The sequence below is a fragment of the Chlorocebus sabaeus genome, chromosome 6 (genome assembly GCF_047675955.1).
Source record: "Chlorocebus sabaeus isolate Y175 chromosome 6, mChlSab1.0.hap1, whole genome shotgun sequence".
Classification (NCBI taxonomy): Eukaryota; Metazoa; Chordata; class Mammalia; order Primates; family Cercopithecidae; genus Chlorocebus; species Chlorocebus sabaeus.
The window spans coordinates 25797171-25813640 of record NC_132909.1 but is presented as its reverse complement, the minus strand read 5'-3'; the positions used below and the strand labels follow the sequence as shown (position 1 = coordinate 25813640).

General features: G+C 49.7%; 1 protein-coding gene across 1 annotated transcript in view; it reads right to left on the bottom strand.

The window, feature by feature from the left end:
* Positions 1-16470, bottom strand: part of RHPN2 (rhophilin Rho GTPase binding protein 2) — an 86524-nt gene that overhangs the window by 12566 nt on the left and 57488 nt on the right. The window contains exons 7-12 of the mRNA XM_007996233.3: positions 15887-16053; positions 9678-9865; positions 9113-9269; positions 6406-6525; positions 2484-2678; positions 431-507 (exon numbers count right to left, since the gene is read on the bottom strand). Of these exons, the coding sequence (XP_007994424.3) occupies positions 431-507; positions 2484-2678; positions 6406-6525; positions 9113-9269; positions 9678-9865; positions 15887-16053 (904 nt within the window). The remainder of the gene's footprint in view (positions 1-430; positions 508-2483; positions 2679-6405; positions 6526-9112; positions 9270-9677; positions 9866-15886; positions 16054-16470) is intronic.

Below are 16470 nucleotides of genomic sequence, written 5' to 3'. Positions count from 1 at the left end.
AAAAGAAAATATGCTATGGTCTGAATGTCTGTACCCTCCCAAAGTTTGTATATTAAAACCTAATCATCAATGTAATTATTAGGAAGTGGGGCCTCTCGAGAGGTGATTCAATCTTGGGGTGGAACCCTCAAGAATGGGATACATGCTTTTACAACAGGCCCAAGGGAGCTCATCACCTTTTCTGCCATGAGGACACAGGTAGAAGGCCCCACCTATAAACCAGAACATGGGCCTTCAGCAGATACCAAATCTGCCCACACCTTGGTCTTGGACTTCCCAGCCTCCAGAACTGAGAAGTATATTTATGCTGTTCATAAGCCACCTAGTTGGAGGCATTTTGTTATAGCAGCCCACATAGACTAAGACACCATACTCGCCAAAGTGAAGAGCTGTCCCCTTAGGTCATTTATGTAGAGAGCATTCAACATACCAGCTTCTGGAAGAAGTCCGTGACTGTCAGCTTGGAGAACTGGGGCAATATGATGTCAACCTCTTGCTCAGTTTTAGCTGGAAAAGAGCATTAGAAATGGGAGGATAAATGTTTCTGTAATTGAAAGTGATCCTTATAGCCCGGTTGTTGTGGCTCATGCCTGTAATCCCAGCACTTTGGGAGGCCGAGGCAGGTGGATCACTTGAGGCCAGAAGTTCAAGACCAGCCTGGCCAGCATGGTGAAACCCTGTCTCTATTAACAATACAAGAATTAGCCAGGTATGGTGGCAGGTGACCGTAATCCGAGTTACTTGGGAGACTGAGGCAGGAGAATCGCTTGAACCCAGGAGGCAGAGGTTGCAGTGAGTTCACGCCACTGCACTCCAGCCTGGGTGACAGAGGAAGACTCCGGAAAAAAAAGAAAAGAATAGAAAGTGATCCTTAGGAAGGAGATGGTACAGAACTTTCTCTTAGTCACGCATCCTTCCCCTCGGTTTAGACAAGTAGTACGAGAAGATGGAACACAGCTCAACCCCCGACCTAGGGTGAACTCTATCTTCCATTTAGGTACCTCCTGTGAGCCACAGGAGGTATAACTCATTCCTGAGCTGGGACCAGGGAGTGATAACCAGACACATTCCCCACTTATGGGGTTTCCTGATACTTAAGGGGCTTAGTGGGCTTCTCTGGCACTCATAAAACCCTACTGAGGATGCCGGGCACAGTGGCTCACGCTTGTAATCCCAGCACCTTGGGAGGCTGAGGTGGGAGGATCATCTGAGGTCAAGAGTTCAAGACCAGCCTGGCCAACATGATGAAACCCCATCTCTACTAAAAATACAAAAAATTAGCCAGGTGTGGTGGCACGCGCCTGTAGTCTCAGCTACTTGAGAGGCTGAGGCTTGAACCAGGGAGGCAGAGGTTGCAGTGAGCTGAGATCACGCCATTGCACTCCAGCCTGGGTGACAAGAGCGAAACGACCTCTCAAAAACAAACAAACAAACAAAAAACCTATTGAGAAGTCATCTATGTTTCAAGTGTTGTTATGGAAGTTCCATGCCTCACTGGACACAGTCCTGGGATACTGTGCTTTCTGTTTTCATCATTATTACTATTTTGAGACAGGGTATCGCTCTGTTGCCCAAGCTGGAGTGCAGTGGTGCGGTTACAGCTCTCTTGCAGCTTGACCTCCTGGACTCAAATGATTCTCCTGCCTTAGCCTCCCAAGTAGCTGGAACTATATGTATGCACCATCACACCTGATGATTTTTTTTTTTAATTTTTTGTAGAGATGGGGTCTCACTACGTTGCCCAGGCTGGTCTCAAACTCCTGAGCTCAAGTAATCCTCCTGCCTCGGCCTCCAAAAGTGCTGAGATTACAGGTTTGAGCCACCGTGCTTGACCTTTTCATTATTAATGTGGTATGAGGATTTCCCAGTGAAAAGGAGGTTTGGCAAATAATGACCATTGACAGCTACATACCCCCACCAGCATCTTTCACGGCAGGCTCGGACTACCCTTAACATAAGGCTGGTCAATTTCTAACAAAGGATCCCAGGGCAGACTGATTCTACATGAGAACAGCAGCATAAAAGTGTATCTAGGCCAGGTGTGGCGGCTTACGCTGGTAATCCCAGCACTTTGGGAGGCCAAGGCAGGCAGATCACTTTGAGGTCAGGAGTTCGAGACCAGCCTGGCCAACATGGTGAAACCCCATCTCTACTAAAAATACAAAAATTAGCTGGGTGTGGTGGTGGGTGCTTGTAATCCCAGCTACTCAGGAGGCTGAGGTAGAAGAATCACTTGAACCCGGGAAGCAGAGGTTACAGTGAGCCAAGATCACGCCACTGCAGTCCAGCCTGGGCAACAGAATGAGACTCCATCTCAAAAAGAAAATAGGACTCCAGGGCAAAAGCAGCACCTCGGTCCCTGCCCTGTGCAGCCCTCCCAGTGCCAAGCACATAGCAAGGGCTTGCTCAACCCCCACAGGCCAGGCGTGCTCTTTCCGTGGCACAGGCACCCCCGCAGAGGGCATGCAGTCTAGGTTACTCACCAACAACACTGGGGGCGTCGATCAGGTTCAGCAGGTCATCATCCTCCTGGTGCTGGGCGTACGTGAGCCGTGAGCGTTCCTGTGCCGCACACAGCACCTTCTGTAGCACCTCAATGCTCCGCAGCTTCTTGCACAGGCTGGCCTCCCTCACCGACTCCTCGTGATGAGTCATGGCTCTGCGCAGATGGGACTTCCCTGCAGACGGAAGCCAGCACCCACGTGACTTGCAGATCCACCAAGCAGAGCATAAGGGCCCAAGGGGCAGCTCAAGAGGCTGGACGTTCTCTTTTCTAAAGGATCTGCCTGGATAGCTAGAGCCTCTGATACCCTACCTTGTTTTAACTTGAGTGCCTCTCTCCTAGCAGAGACAGCTGGACAGACTCCCTTTTAGTTTCTTCACTTGCAGCCCCTTTATCCCCCTTAAGGGAATAACTAGTGCAAGCTGACTCCAAGCACATCCAGGAATGCAAACTGCTGATAAGATACTGAGGCAGGCTGTACCAGCAGCTCCTGGGGATGTGCTCAGTGGAAGGTACTTAAAGCCCCTGCATTTATCTCTTAGTGATAGTTTAAGCCTCTGCACCTGGAATTGTTTATTTTTTGTAACTGCTTCTATAACCAATTAATTTTTTTTTTTTTTTTTGAGACGAAGTCTCGCTCCGTCGCCCAGGCTGGAGTGCAGTGGCGCGATCTCGGCTCACTGCAAGCTCCGCCCCCTGGGTTCATGCCAACCAATTAATTTTTTAGCTTTTTTGCCTATTCTGCTTCTGTAAAATTGCTTCAGTTAAACCCCCCTCCCCTATTTAGACCTTTGTATAAAAGAAAAGCTAGCCCCTTCTCCGGGGCCAAGAGAATTTCAAGCATTAGCCATCTCTTGGTCACTGGCTAATAAAGGACTCCTGAATTAGTCTCCAAGTGTGGCGTTTCTCTATTACTCACTTGGTTAAAACAAGCCTTTTATTAAAATATTATTTTATTTCATTTTTATATTTTATATTTAGAGCCAGGAGTACAATGGTGCAATCTTGGCTTACTGCAGCCTCCAACTCCTGGGCTCAACTGAACCTCCCGCTTCCGATTCGTGAGTAGCTGGGGCCACAGGCATGCACCACTACACTTGGATAATGTTTTCATTATCATTATCATTTCATTGTCATTGCTATGTTGCCCAGGCTGGTCTCAAACTCCTGGCCTCAGGCAATCCGCCTGCCTTGGCCTCCCAGAGTGCTGGGATGACAGGTGTGAGTCACTGCGCCCAGCTCAAGCCTCCCTTAAATGCATAGGTAATAAGCTCACTTGTGTCCATAAGATGTTCACTCAACAAATATTTACCAAATGTGCTGGGCACTAGAGATAAAGCAATGACTAACCAAACTACCACCATGTTCATGGAGTTTACATGTAGGGGCTGAAGACAGATAACTAACAAGTCAAGAAATATGTAATGGATGGGTGGTGATAAGGTTATGGAGAAAAATAAAACAGGGTAAGCGGAGATGGTGAGAGAAGACTGGGAATGGAGTTGTCCTATGATGGGTGACCGAGGAAGCCTTTTTTTTTTGTCTTGAGACGGAGTCTCGTTCTGTCACCCAGGCTGGAGTGCAGTGGCACGATCTTGGCTCACTGCAACCTCCGCCTCCCAGGTTCAAGCGATTCTCCCACCTCAGCCTCCCGAGTAGCTGAGACTAGAGGCATGTGCACCACATCTGGCTACGTTTTTGTATTTTTGGTAGAGACTGGGTTTCTCCATGTTGCCCAGGCTGGTCTCAAACTCCTGACTTCAAGCTATCCTCCCACCTTGGCCTCCCAAAGGGCTGGGATTGCAGGCCTCACTTGAGCTACCACACCTGGCCAAGGAAGGCTTTGTGATATGGTCCTTTCTGAGCAGAACCCTGATGGATGTGAAGGAGCAGCAGGTGCGAGGGCCCTGGGGCAGGGGCACACGCAGGTGTTCAAGGGCAAGGAGGAGCTAGGGTGTGCCTGGAGGCAGGGAGGGCGGGAGAAGGGGAGAGAATGAGCGCAGGGAAGGAGGAGGGCCAGATCATGGCGGACCTCACGCGTGTGAAATGAGGGCTCTCACTCCTGTTCTGTGTGAGGTGGGAGCCCATTAGGGTGTGAGCAGAGGGCTGATGTGATATGATCTGCGTGACCAGACTCTGACGGGGCAGCAGGAAAACCAGCTATGAACACGGCAAGCCACGTGACCTCTCTGGGTCTCTGTTTCCTCAGCGGTAAAATGGGGATGCTACGAGACCCACCTCATAGCGTTGTGTGGGGTTTAAGTGAGTGAATGTTTGTTACATAAGCACTGTACACATGTAGCTTCCACCAGGGCAGCAGGGTTAAAGCCGCCAGATTTGAGATGCGTTTTCTAGGTACAGCCAAAGGGATTTGCTAATCAAATGTAGGGTGACAAAATAAGACAAGAGGTTAGGTGTGGTGGCTCGTGCCTATAAACCCAGCACTTTGGGAGACAGAGGCAGGAGGATCGCTGGAGGCCAGGAGTTCAAAACCAGCCTGGGCAACATAGTGAGACCGCATCTCTACAAAAACTTTTTTACAATATTAGCCAGGCGTGGTGGTGCATGCCTGTAGTCCCAGCTACTCAGGAGGATCACTTGAAGCCAGGAGTTTGAGGCTGCACTGAGCTGTGATTGCACCACTGCACTGCAGCCTGGAGGACAGCAAGATGCTGTCAAAGAAAGCAAATGAAAGAAAAGGAAAGAGGAAAGGAGGGAGGAAGCATAGATGGGGAGGAGAGAGAGAGAGAAAAAGGAAAGAAGGAAAGAATGAAGGAGAGACAGGAAAGGGAAGAAAAGGAAAGGAACAAGGAAAGGAAAGGAGAGGGGAGGGGAGGAGGGGAGAGGGAAAGGGTGAGGGGAGGAGAGAAAGGATGAGAGGAGAGGGGAGGGGAGGAGAAAGGGGAGGGAAGGGGAGGGAAGGGGAGGGAAGGGGAGGTGGGAGAGGGGAGGAGAGGAGGGGAAGGATGGGAAGGGAGGGGAGGGGAAAAGGGGAAGGGAGGTGAGGAGAGGAAGGAGGGGAGGAGAGAGGAGAGGAGGGGAAGGGAGAGGAGGGGAGGGGAAAAGGGGAACGGAGGTGAGGAGAGAGAGGAGGGGAGGGGAGAAGATGGAGGTGGGGAGGGGGGAGGGGAGGGGAGGAAAGGGAGGAGGGGAGAGGAGGGGAGGGGAGAGGAGGGGAGGGGAAAAGGGGAAGGGAGGGGAGGACAGAGAGGAGGGGAGGGAAGAGAAGGGGAAAGGAGGGAGGAGAGAGGAGGGGAAGGGAGAAAAGGGGAGGGGAGAGAAGGGGAAAGGAGGGAGGAGAGGAGGAGAGAGGAGGGGACAGAACAGGAGGGGAGGGGAGGGGAAAAGGGAGGAAAAAGAAGAGTGGAGAGTAAGTCCAAGGTTTCTGGCCTGAGCACCTAGAGGGGTGGGAGTTGCCATCACTGGGACGGGGAAGCCACATATGTGTGCATGGGTGGTGCGCGGTGGGGCAGGTTAGGGTGGTGGAGGTAAGGTCTGCACGTGGGAAGAGATATTCACACTGAGACACGGCAGAGACCAAACTAGGACACTTCATTACCAGTCATTAGGTGTTCTTGGTAATTAAGCCATGCATAAGGAAATCAACAAACGTCTCCTTCCCCATTAGCATGGTACAGGCCACCCCGTGGACCCCGAGAGAGATGGTTAAAGTCCTGGCTCCACAGTGGGAGGCCTGAGTGCTATGGAACCTGTGAGAACACAGCCTGGGAAGCCCTCTGAGGCTCGGGACTGCGCCTCATGACTTCTGAAGCCGAAGTGGCCACAGTGACTTGGAACACCGCCCTCTCCCGGGCCCTCTTCAGGACCTCTCCGTGGCTGTCTGTGAGCAGGGCCAGCTGGGCACCGAGTAGGGCCCACCTCTGGATGCAGGGGACACGCACCCAGCTGTCGGCGCTGCTGATCGTTCTTCAGTGTGGCCAAGGGTGTCAGCCCCTCTGGCATGCGGTCGTAGAGCTGGGACAGGCACTTCTCCTGGTGGTCCAGATCCGTGCCGGGCTTCACTGCAAAGAGAACCACAGGTTAAATCCCCTCTCATGGACCTGGCCACAGACCCACGTAGAAATTTCTCTTTCCACCACGTCTCCAGCTTCCTTTCTTCTGCAGTTCCACAAGGCATTTGGGATCATGGGTCTCCTTTCTGCCCCTGGTCACACCCCAGGTAGTCTGGCCCTCCAGGCTTTTTTTCCTTTGAGACGGTCTCACTCTGTCACTCAGGGTGGCGTGTGGTCTCACTCTGTCACCCAGGCCAGAGTGCAATGGCGCAATCATAGTTCACTGCAGCCTTGAATTCCTGGGCTCAAGTGATCCTCCCACCTCAGCTTCCTGAGTAGCTAGGACTACAGACATGCACCACTACATGCCAGGCTAATTTTTAAAATTTTTTGTAAAGGTTTGTAAACTTGCTATGTTGCCCAGGCTGGTATCAAACCCCTGGGTTCAAGCGATCCTCCTGCTTCAGCCTCCCAAAGTGCTGGGATCAAATGTGTGAGCCACTATGCCTGGCTACCCCAAAGCTCTTGCTCATTGGGACCAGCCACACTCCAGAGGTTCATAATTTTATAATTTTTTATTTTTTGAGATGGAGTCTTGCTCTGTCGCCCAGGCTGGGGTACAGAGATGTGACCTCGGCTCACTGCAATCTCCGCCTCCTGGGTTCAAGCAATTCTGCCTCAACCTCCCGAGTAGCTGGGATTACAGGTGCGTGCCACCACGCCCGGCTAATTTTTGTATTTTTAGTAGAGACGAGGGTTCAGCATCTTGGCTAGGCTGGTCTCGAACTCCTGACCTCATGATCCACCCATCTCGGCCTCCCAAAGTGCTGGGATTATAGGCGTGAGCCACCACGCCCAGCGAGGTTCATAATTTGACCCCGAGCCCCAACACACTACCTCCTCTGACTCACCCACCACACAGAACCTCCTAGCGTAGCCCAGACCCTGCCATGCCTGGCCTGCATCCCTCTGCAGGCCTGCACACCAGCAGCAGAGCCCCTTCCTGCTTCAACCGTACCCTCCCTGGTGCGCATCCTGCTCTCAAACCTCACAAAACCACTCTCCACTTCCCTAGCACCCTCAGCCTCTGTTCCTGTGCTCAGACACTTTTCTCCCTCTAGGCTGACCTTCCCTCCTGTGCAGGTGGAAAAGTTGAACTCAAATGTCACCACCTCTGAGAAGCCATCCATGACTGCACCATGGAATCCACCTGCTGCCACATTTGTGTCTCTGCAGCAATCACCGAAGCACTATATGGTATTTCTATTTGTTTCCACTTCTTATCTCGCCTAATAGACTACATAGTACTAGGAGTGGCAGCTCACACTTTTAGAGAACCTACAGTATACAAAGCATTATTGAGCTTTGCGTACAGGCCCTTCGTTTTCATGACAGCCTATGAGGTAGGTTCTCTCCATATACCCATTTTACAGATGAGAAAATCAAGGTAGAAGACGGCTAAGTAACTTGCCAAAGGTCATACAGCTCATTCACAGCAGAGCTGAGATATGAACCCAGGAAGTCTGGCTCCAGAGGCTGTCTTTTTAATCCTCAGGAGGCTGCCTGGATTAGTATTCATTACATCAAAAATCCCTGGCCAGGCTCCGTGGCTCATGCCTGTAATCCCAACACTTTGGGGAGGCCAAGGCAGGACAATTGCTTGAGGCCAGGAGTTTGAAACCAACCTAGGCAACATAGTGAGACTCCATCTCTACCAATAAAAAATTTTTTTTAATTAACTGGTGTAGTGGCATGTGCCTGTAGCCCCAGCTACTAGGGAGGCTGAAGTGGGAGGATCACTTGAGCCCAGGAGTTCAAGAAGGCAGTGAGCCATGATCATACTGCTGCACTCCAGCCCCATCTCTAAAAATAAATTAAATTAAATTAAATTAAACTAAAATAAATTACATTAAACTTCCAATCATCACAGAGTTTTTTTGCATTGATTTTTATTTTATTATTATTATTATTGTTTTTGAGATGGAGTCTTGCTCTGTCGCCCAGGCTGGAGTGCGGTGCAGTCTCGGCTCACTGCAACTTCCACCTCCCCGGCTCAAGCCATTCTCTTGCCTTAGTCACCTGAGTAGCTAGGATTAGAGGCACGCGCCATGCCCGGCTAATTCTTGTACTTTTAGTAGAGACGGGGTTTCACCATGTTGGCCAGGCTGGTCTCGAACTCCTGACCTCAAATGATCTGCCAGCCTTGGCTTCCCAGAGTGCTGGGATTACAGGCATGAGCCACTGCACCCAGCCTGCATTAATTTTGATTCTTTTAAAATATTACCTTAAAATGTTACTTATCTTGATGCCAGCATTTTTGGCATTCCGTTAGATTCTAAATTCCAGGTGAAAATTCATCCTCTTGCACCCAGGCCAAATTAAAGGTACCTCCTCTTTCTCCCTCCGAAGGAACTTACAACCCCTAACCCCAGCATGGCCTGTGTGGCAGCTGCCTCAGTCATGGGTCATTCCCATCCTCTGCCTTCAGCCTGTGAGCATCTCCAGGGAAGGCAGTTAGCTCTCACTCAGCTCAGAATCACCCCTGGGGCAGCTGGACCACAGCCCTGGCCAAACCCCCGAACCCCCCAGGCCTTACCCTGGTGGTCGATGAGGAGGATGGCAGTGAAGTAGTGGGCCAGGGCTGCGTAGTGGTGGCCCTTCACGCAAGCCAAGCTGGCCCAGGAGTAGGGGATGTTCTCTTTCACTGGCACCTGGCTCATGGCTGCGTGCAGCTGCTGGTAGACCTCTCCCACCTGAAATAGAAGGGGCACTGGGAAGGCGCAGTCCGGCACAAGGGCCCTCATGAACCCATTTGCAGAGAAAGAGCTCTTTCTTCTTCCCATGCAACAGCCCCTGCCAGGGGCTGCTTCAGAATCTGGGAGCAACTCCAAGCAACCCCTCGTTCTGTCATTGTCACAGTTAACAGGGGATCAGGCTGCTGTCATTATGCCGGTTTTTAGGTTAAGCTGCAGATGGAATCAGTGATCCGTATTTGAAACACCAACACTGGCCGAGAAAACTCAAGCCAGCAGTACTGGCCGGAGCTGGCACAATGCCCAGGTCGCAGGCAAGCTCCCGTGGGAAGGCCCTGCTACTTCCAGTGCTCCTGTGCCAGCATCTCCTGCCCACTCTGGAAAGTCACAGGAACCAGGGAGTCTTACCTTGGCAGCCTCCTGAGCCACCTTCACCAGCATGAAGAATTCATTTCGGATCCCGGGAAGGCTGATTTTCTCAAACACGCTTTCCTGGGCTTGTGCAAGCATCATTTTGACGAGCACGCTGAGCATGGCAGGGCTCATGTCGTAACTTGGAGTATGGGTAAATGTCTCTTTCAGGTAGTTTAAAACCCCTAAAAGTGGAAAATGTTTTGCCCGTTAGTTCGGGTTCATATTTACTTCATCACATTGCTGTAGAGAAAGATAGGAGGCCAGGTGCAGTGGCTCATGTCCGTAATCCCAATGCTTTGGGAGGCCAAAGCGAGCAGATTACTTGTGTCAGGAATTGAAGACCAGTGTGGCCAACATAGTGAAACCCTGTCTCTATAAAAAATGCAAAAATTAGCCGGGCATGGTGGCGTGCGCCTATAGTCTCAGCTCCTTTGGAGGCTGAGGCAGGAGGATCGCTTGAGCCCAGGGAGCTGAGATCTCAACACTGCACTCCAGCCTGGGTGACAGAGCAAGACTCCGTCTCAAAAAAAAAAAAAAAAAAAAGAAAGAAATAAAGAACCAGTGTCCTACAACATATTAAAAAATCTGATTCTCAATTATATGGTCCAGCAATTCTACACCTACATATATCCCCAAACAATTGAAAGTGGGAGCTTAAATGACACTTGAGGCCGGGCGCCGGTGGCTCACGCCTGTAATCCCTGCACTTTGGGAGGCCGAGGCGGGCGGATCACGAGGTCAGGAGATCGAGACCATCCTGGCTAACACGGTGAAACCCCGTCTCTACTAAAATACAAAAAATTAGCCGGGCGCGGTGGCGGGCGCCTGTAGTCCCAGCTACTCAGGAGGCTGAGGCAGGAGAATGGCACGAACCCGGGAGCGGAGCTTGCAGTGAGCCGAGATGGCGCCACTGCACTCCAGCCTGGGCGACAGAGTGAAGACTCTGCCTCAAAAAAAAAAAAAAAAAAAAAAAATGACACTTGAACACCCGTGTTAATAGCAACATTATTCCCAAGAGCTGAAAAGTGGAAACCACCCAGACGTCCATGAGCGGATGAATGATTAAACACAATGTGGCCTATCCATACAATGGAATTGTTTTTCAGCCTTAAAAAGGAATGAAACTCTGACACATGCTACAGTGTAAATAAGGACATTATGCTAAGTGAAACAAGCCAGTCAGAAAAGGACCAATATTGTAGGATTCCATTTAGATAAAGTACCCGGAATAGTCAAATTCACAGAAACAGAAAGGAGAATAGAGGTTAGCTGGGGCTGGGAAAGGGGGCAATGGGAAGTTATTGCTTAACTGAGTACAGAGCTTCGCTTTGGATGATGAAAAAGTTCCGGAGAGAGCTGGGCACAGGCGCTGCCGCCTGTAATCCCAGCTATAAGGGAGGCTGAGGTGGGAGGGTTGCTTGACGTTAAGAGTTCAAGACCAGCCTGGGCAACATACTGAGACCCCCGTCTCTTAAAATGTATATACTTTTTAAAAATGTATTTATTTGGGTGGGCGCGGTGGCTCGCATCTGTAATCCCAGCATTTTGGGAGGCTGAGGTGGGCGGATCATGAGGTCAAGAGATCGAGACCATCCTGGCCAACATGGTGAAACCCCATCTCTATTAAAAATATAAAAATTAGCTGGGCATGGTGGCGGGCGCCTGTAGTCCTGGCTACTCGGGAGGCTGAGGCAGGAGAATCACTTGAACCCGGGAGGCGGAGGTTGTAGTGAGCCGAGATCAATCATGCCATTGCACTCCAGACTGAGCAATAGAGTGAGGCGCCAACTCAAAAAAAAAAAAAAAAAAAAAAGTATTTATTGTATTTGTTTTTGAGACAAGGTCACACTCTGTTGCCCAGACTGGAGTGCAGTGGCATGATCACGGCTCACTGCAGCCTCAAACTCCTGGGCTCAAGCGGTCCTCCCACCTTAGTCTCCTGAAGAGCTGGGACTACAGCCATACACCATCCCACATTCAGCTAATTTTAAAATTTTTTGTACAGATGGGGTCTCCCTATGTTGCCCAGGCTGGTCTCCAACTCCTGGATTCAAGTGATCCTCAGGACTCAGCCTCCCAAAGTGCTGGGATTACAGGTGTGAGCCACCTTGTCTAACCAACAAAAAATTTTTTTAACTTCTGGAGATGGTTAGTGGTAATGGCTGCACAACACTATAAATGTACAAATGCACTTAATGCCATTGAACTGCACACTTGAAAATGGTTAAAATGTGCTTCTGGTTGGCAGGATAATTTTAAAATTTTAAAAATGTAAGATAATCATTAAAATGGTAATTTTATGTTCTAAGTTATGTTACTATAATAAAAAAACTGGTTAAAATAGTACATTTTAAGTTATATATGTATATTTTAACACTATTTATTTATTTATTTATTTATTTATTTATTTATTGAGATGGAGTCTCACTCTTTAATACCCAGGTTGGAGTGCAGTGGCATGATTTCGGCTCCCTGCAACCTCAGCCTCCCAGGTTCAAGCGATCCTTCTGCCTCAGTCGCCCAACTAGTGGGGATTACAGGTGCCCACCACCATCACACCCGGCTAATTTTTGTATTTTTAGTACAGACAGGGTTTCACCATGTTGGCCAGGTTGGTCTTGAACTCCTGACCGCAGGTGATCTGCCTGCCTCGGCCACCCAAAGTGCTGGGATAACAGGTGTTAGCCACCCCACCCAGCCTTTTAACTCAGTTTTTAAAAACCGGATTATCTTCCAAAACACTTGCATCTCTGTTGAGTAAAGAAACCAGCCTGCTCCCCACAACTCCTGTGTCACCTGGGACAAAATTCCATCATGACAGTCATGGAGGTGAAAGCAGAGAGCAGGCAGAAGGACTGAGGGGCTCACAGGTGGCCAGGCTCACACATAAGATCTGAGTCATTCAGCAGTCCAGGGCTTTTCCCCTGTACCTCAAGAAAGATCTATTCTGGCCAGGCGTGGTGGTTTATGCCTGTAATCCCAGCATTTCGGGAGTCCGAGGCGGGCGGATCACCTGAGGTCAGGAGTTCGAGACCAGCCTGGCCAACATGGCAAAACCCGGTCTCTACTAAAATTATAAAAATTAGCCAGCCATGATGGTACACACCTATAATCCCAGCTACTCAGGAGGCTGAGCTAGGAGAATCGCTCGAGCCCGGGAGCCGGAGGTTGCAGTGAGCCAAGATCTCACCACTGTCCTCCAGCCTGGGCGACAGTGAGATTCTGCCTCAAAAACAAAAACAAAAACAAACTCAATCCCTCTGCTCCAATGGAAATTTTCATGCTGCAGCCCCCCACTGACTTCTTTATAGTTTAGTAAATTAACTATCCAAAGCACTAATTGACAATCAATCTGGAAGTGAAATAGAACCTCTGATATGAGTCCCATCCAACTGGTTCTTCTGGTTTTGTTGCTGAGCAAAAAAACAAAAAACAAAAAACAAAAAAAAACCACCCTGCAGAGGGATGGCACCTGCTGTTTTGAGCTGTGAGCTCCCTGGGGGTTCCCTCACACTCCCCACCGTTCTCCCTCTTACTTCATTTTGTCTATAGTTTGTCTCCATTGCTGTAATCTCAGAGACAGGATACAGCGTGCCTGCCTAAGATTCCTCAGAAAGATGAGTCCAGAAAAAAGATTTACAGCAAAAGAAATCAACTTATACTTGGAATCTTAGCATATCGCTTCATCCCAAGAGACCAATCTTTTATTTTTTTAATTAATTAATTATTCTGTGAGACAGGGTCTTGCTCTGTCGCCCAGGCTGGAGTGCAATGGCGTGATCTTGGCTTACCACAGCCTCGGCTGATCCTTCCATCTCAGCCTCCCAAGTAGCTGAGACTACAGGCATGCACCACCAGGCCCAGCTAATTTTTGTACTTTTTGTAGATGCTGAGTTTCGCCTTGTTGCCCAGGCTGATCTCAAATTCCTGGACTCCAGCAATCCACCCACCTCAGCTTCCTAAAGTGCTGGGACTATAGGCATGACCCACCATGCCCCGCCTATATATTTAATTTAAAAAAAAAAAAATTCTTTTTAGGGACAGAGTCTTACTCTGTCACCCAGGCTAGAGCGCAGTGATGCAATCATAGCTCACTGCAGCCTCAAACTCCTGGGCTTAAGTGATCCTCCCATCTTAGCCTCTGGAGTAGATGGAACTATGGGTGGACACCACCATGCCTGGCTAATTTTTAAATATTTTGTAGAGACGGGGTCTTCCTGTGTGGCCCAGGCTGGTAGGACCAATCATTGTAACATCAGAAATTTCACAATGAGTCAAAGTGGCAAAGCTATGGTTCTTCACAAGCTTGCAGGGCAAAGTGATATCAAACAATGATCCATACAGATGGATAGGGATCACACCCCAAAGCAGAAAGTCGATGATCAGCCCAGAAGGCAACACGCTATAGAGCTAGCCTGGGGAACACACTGCAGTCTACACTGTGCCCTGCTCTTGCATCCATCCCCACGCGTAGTCTGACCCAGATACAGGCCCTGCTATGGGGGAGCAAGGCAGAACCTGCAGGCACGTGTGAGCTGGGCCAGGCTCGCTTGCAGCACTGGGTCTTGGTGACCCTGGTCCTCTATAGGTGTAAGCACTAGGCTGCTTTTCTCCTCAACCCCACACCTCGTTCTCACATTAAGATTACCTGAGTTCAGGCGTTTGAGACCACCCTGGCTAACATGGCAAAACCTCATCTCTACTAAAACTACAAAAATTAGCCAGGCATGGTGGCAGGCGCTTGTAACCCCAGCTACTTGGGAGGCTGAGGCGGAAGAATTACTTGAACCCAGTAGGCAGAGATTGGAGTGAGCAGAGATCGTGCACTGCACTCCAGCCTAGGTGACAAGAGCAAGACTCTATCTCAAAAATAAATAAATAAATAAAATAAAATAACAAAAGACAGCTCCCAGAAGAAGAGAACTGAGCTATGAGACATCCTTTTGAATGCATCACTTGACAAAGGGTTGAGAACACCCACTTCATGCTGGAGAAGTTGGCAGAATGCAAGTGATATAGAGGGGCCGGGCACAGTGGCTCACACCTGTAATCCCAGCATTTTGGGAGGCTGAGGCAGGCAGATCACCTGAGGTCAGGAGTCCGAGACCAGCCTGGCCAGCATGGTGAAACCCTGTCTCTACTAAAAATACAAAAATTAGCCGGCCATGGTGGTGAGTGCCTGTAATCCCAGCTACTCAGGAGGCCCAGCTAATTTTTGTACTTTTTGTAGATACTGAGTTTCGCCTTGTTGCCCAGGCTGATCTCAAATTCCGGGGCTCCAGCAATCCACCCGACTCAACCTCCTAAAGTGCTGGGATCACAGGCATGAGCCACCGTGCCTGGCCTATTTTTTTAATTAAAAAAAATTTAATTAAAAAAATTAAATTTATTTTTAAAAAATCAGGAGGCTGAGGCAGGAGAATCACGTGAAACTGGGAGGTGGAGGTTGCAGTGAGCTGAGATCGCACCACTGCACTCCAGCCTGGGCGACAAGAGCAAAACTCCATCAAATAAATAAATAAATAAAGGCACGGAGAGTAATACGCACTGATAAGGTACACCTGATACAAGAAAAGGAAGCCTACAGTTTCACTACTTGGGGAAAGTTATTCTGCTCTTCATGACAGTGTTGAAAGAAACAGTTATGTACTGCCATCCCAGGTGCCACTTGTCTGGAAAAGATTAATCGTCAGCCACAGGATTCACCAGGTACATCAGCCATCCCAGACTGAGGTCTGAACCACCGAACAAGTTTCTTTTTTTTTTTTTTTTGAGACGGAGTCTCGCTGTGTCTCCCAGACTGGAGTGCAGTGGTGCGATCTCGGCTCACTGCAAGCTCCGCCTCCCGGGTTCACGCCATTCTCCTGCCTCAGCCTCCCGAGTAGCTGGGACTACAGGCGCCCGCCACCACGCCCAGCTAATTTTTTGTATTTTTAGTAGAAACGGGGTTTCACTGTGTTAGCCAGGATGGTCTCGATCTCCTGACCTCGTGATCCACCCGCCTCAGCCTCCCAAAGTGCTGGGATTACAGGCGTGAGCCACCGCACCCAGCCGAGCAAGTTTCTTAATGGGAAGTTACACCAGAGCTGGAGACTGGTCTGGCCCTTGTGGGGGATGACCTGTAGACCCTCTTCAGTAAGGCATCCCCTGGTGTCACCGGGCGGGGCCAAGGCTCTGTCTGGTCAGCTCTGGCGGAGACATACCTGCGGCTCTCTGAAAGGCGTCTATGGCACTCTCCAGCCCAGCCTGCGTCTGCCGATCGCACCGGGTCCCAATCTGGGTGTAGAGGGCCCCAGTGTTGAACAGGACACTGGCCTTCTCCAGCAGCAGGTTCTGCTGGCTGACTGGAACCCCAGTGAGGGAGTCATACCTATGTGAAAGAAATGCATTCTGAGAATTCACATTACTTGGCTAGTTAATGTTACTTTTGGATGCAAGTGGAAAACATTTTTTTTTTTTTTTTTTAAGAGTCAGGATCTCACTCTGTTGCCCAGGCTGGAGTGCAGTGGTGTCATCACAGCTTACTGCAGCCTCCAACTTTAGGGCTCAATTGATCCTCTCACCCCAGTCTCACAAGAATAGCTGGGATTACAGGTGCATGCCACCATACCTGCCTTTTTTTTTTTTTTTTTTTTAAATTTTTGTAGAGATGCGGTCTTACTATGTTACCCAAATCGCTGTCAAACCCCTGGGTTGGCCAGGCGCGGTAGCTCACACCTGTAATCCCAGCACTTTGGGAGGCCAAGGTGGGTGGATCACCTGAGGTCAGGAGTTCAAGACCTGCCTG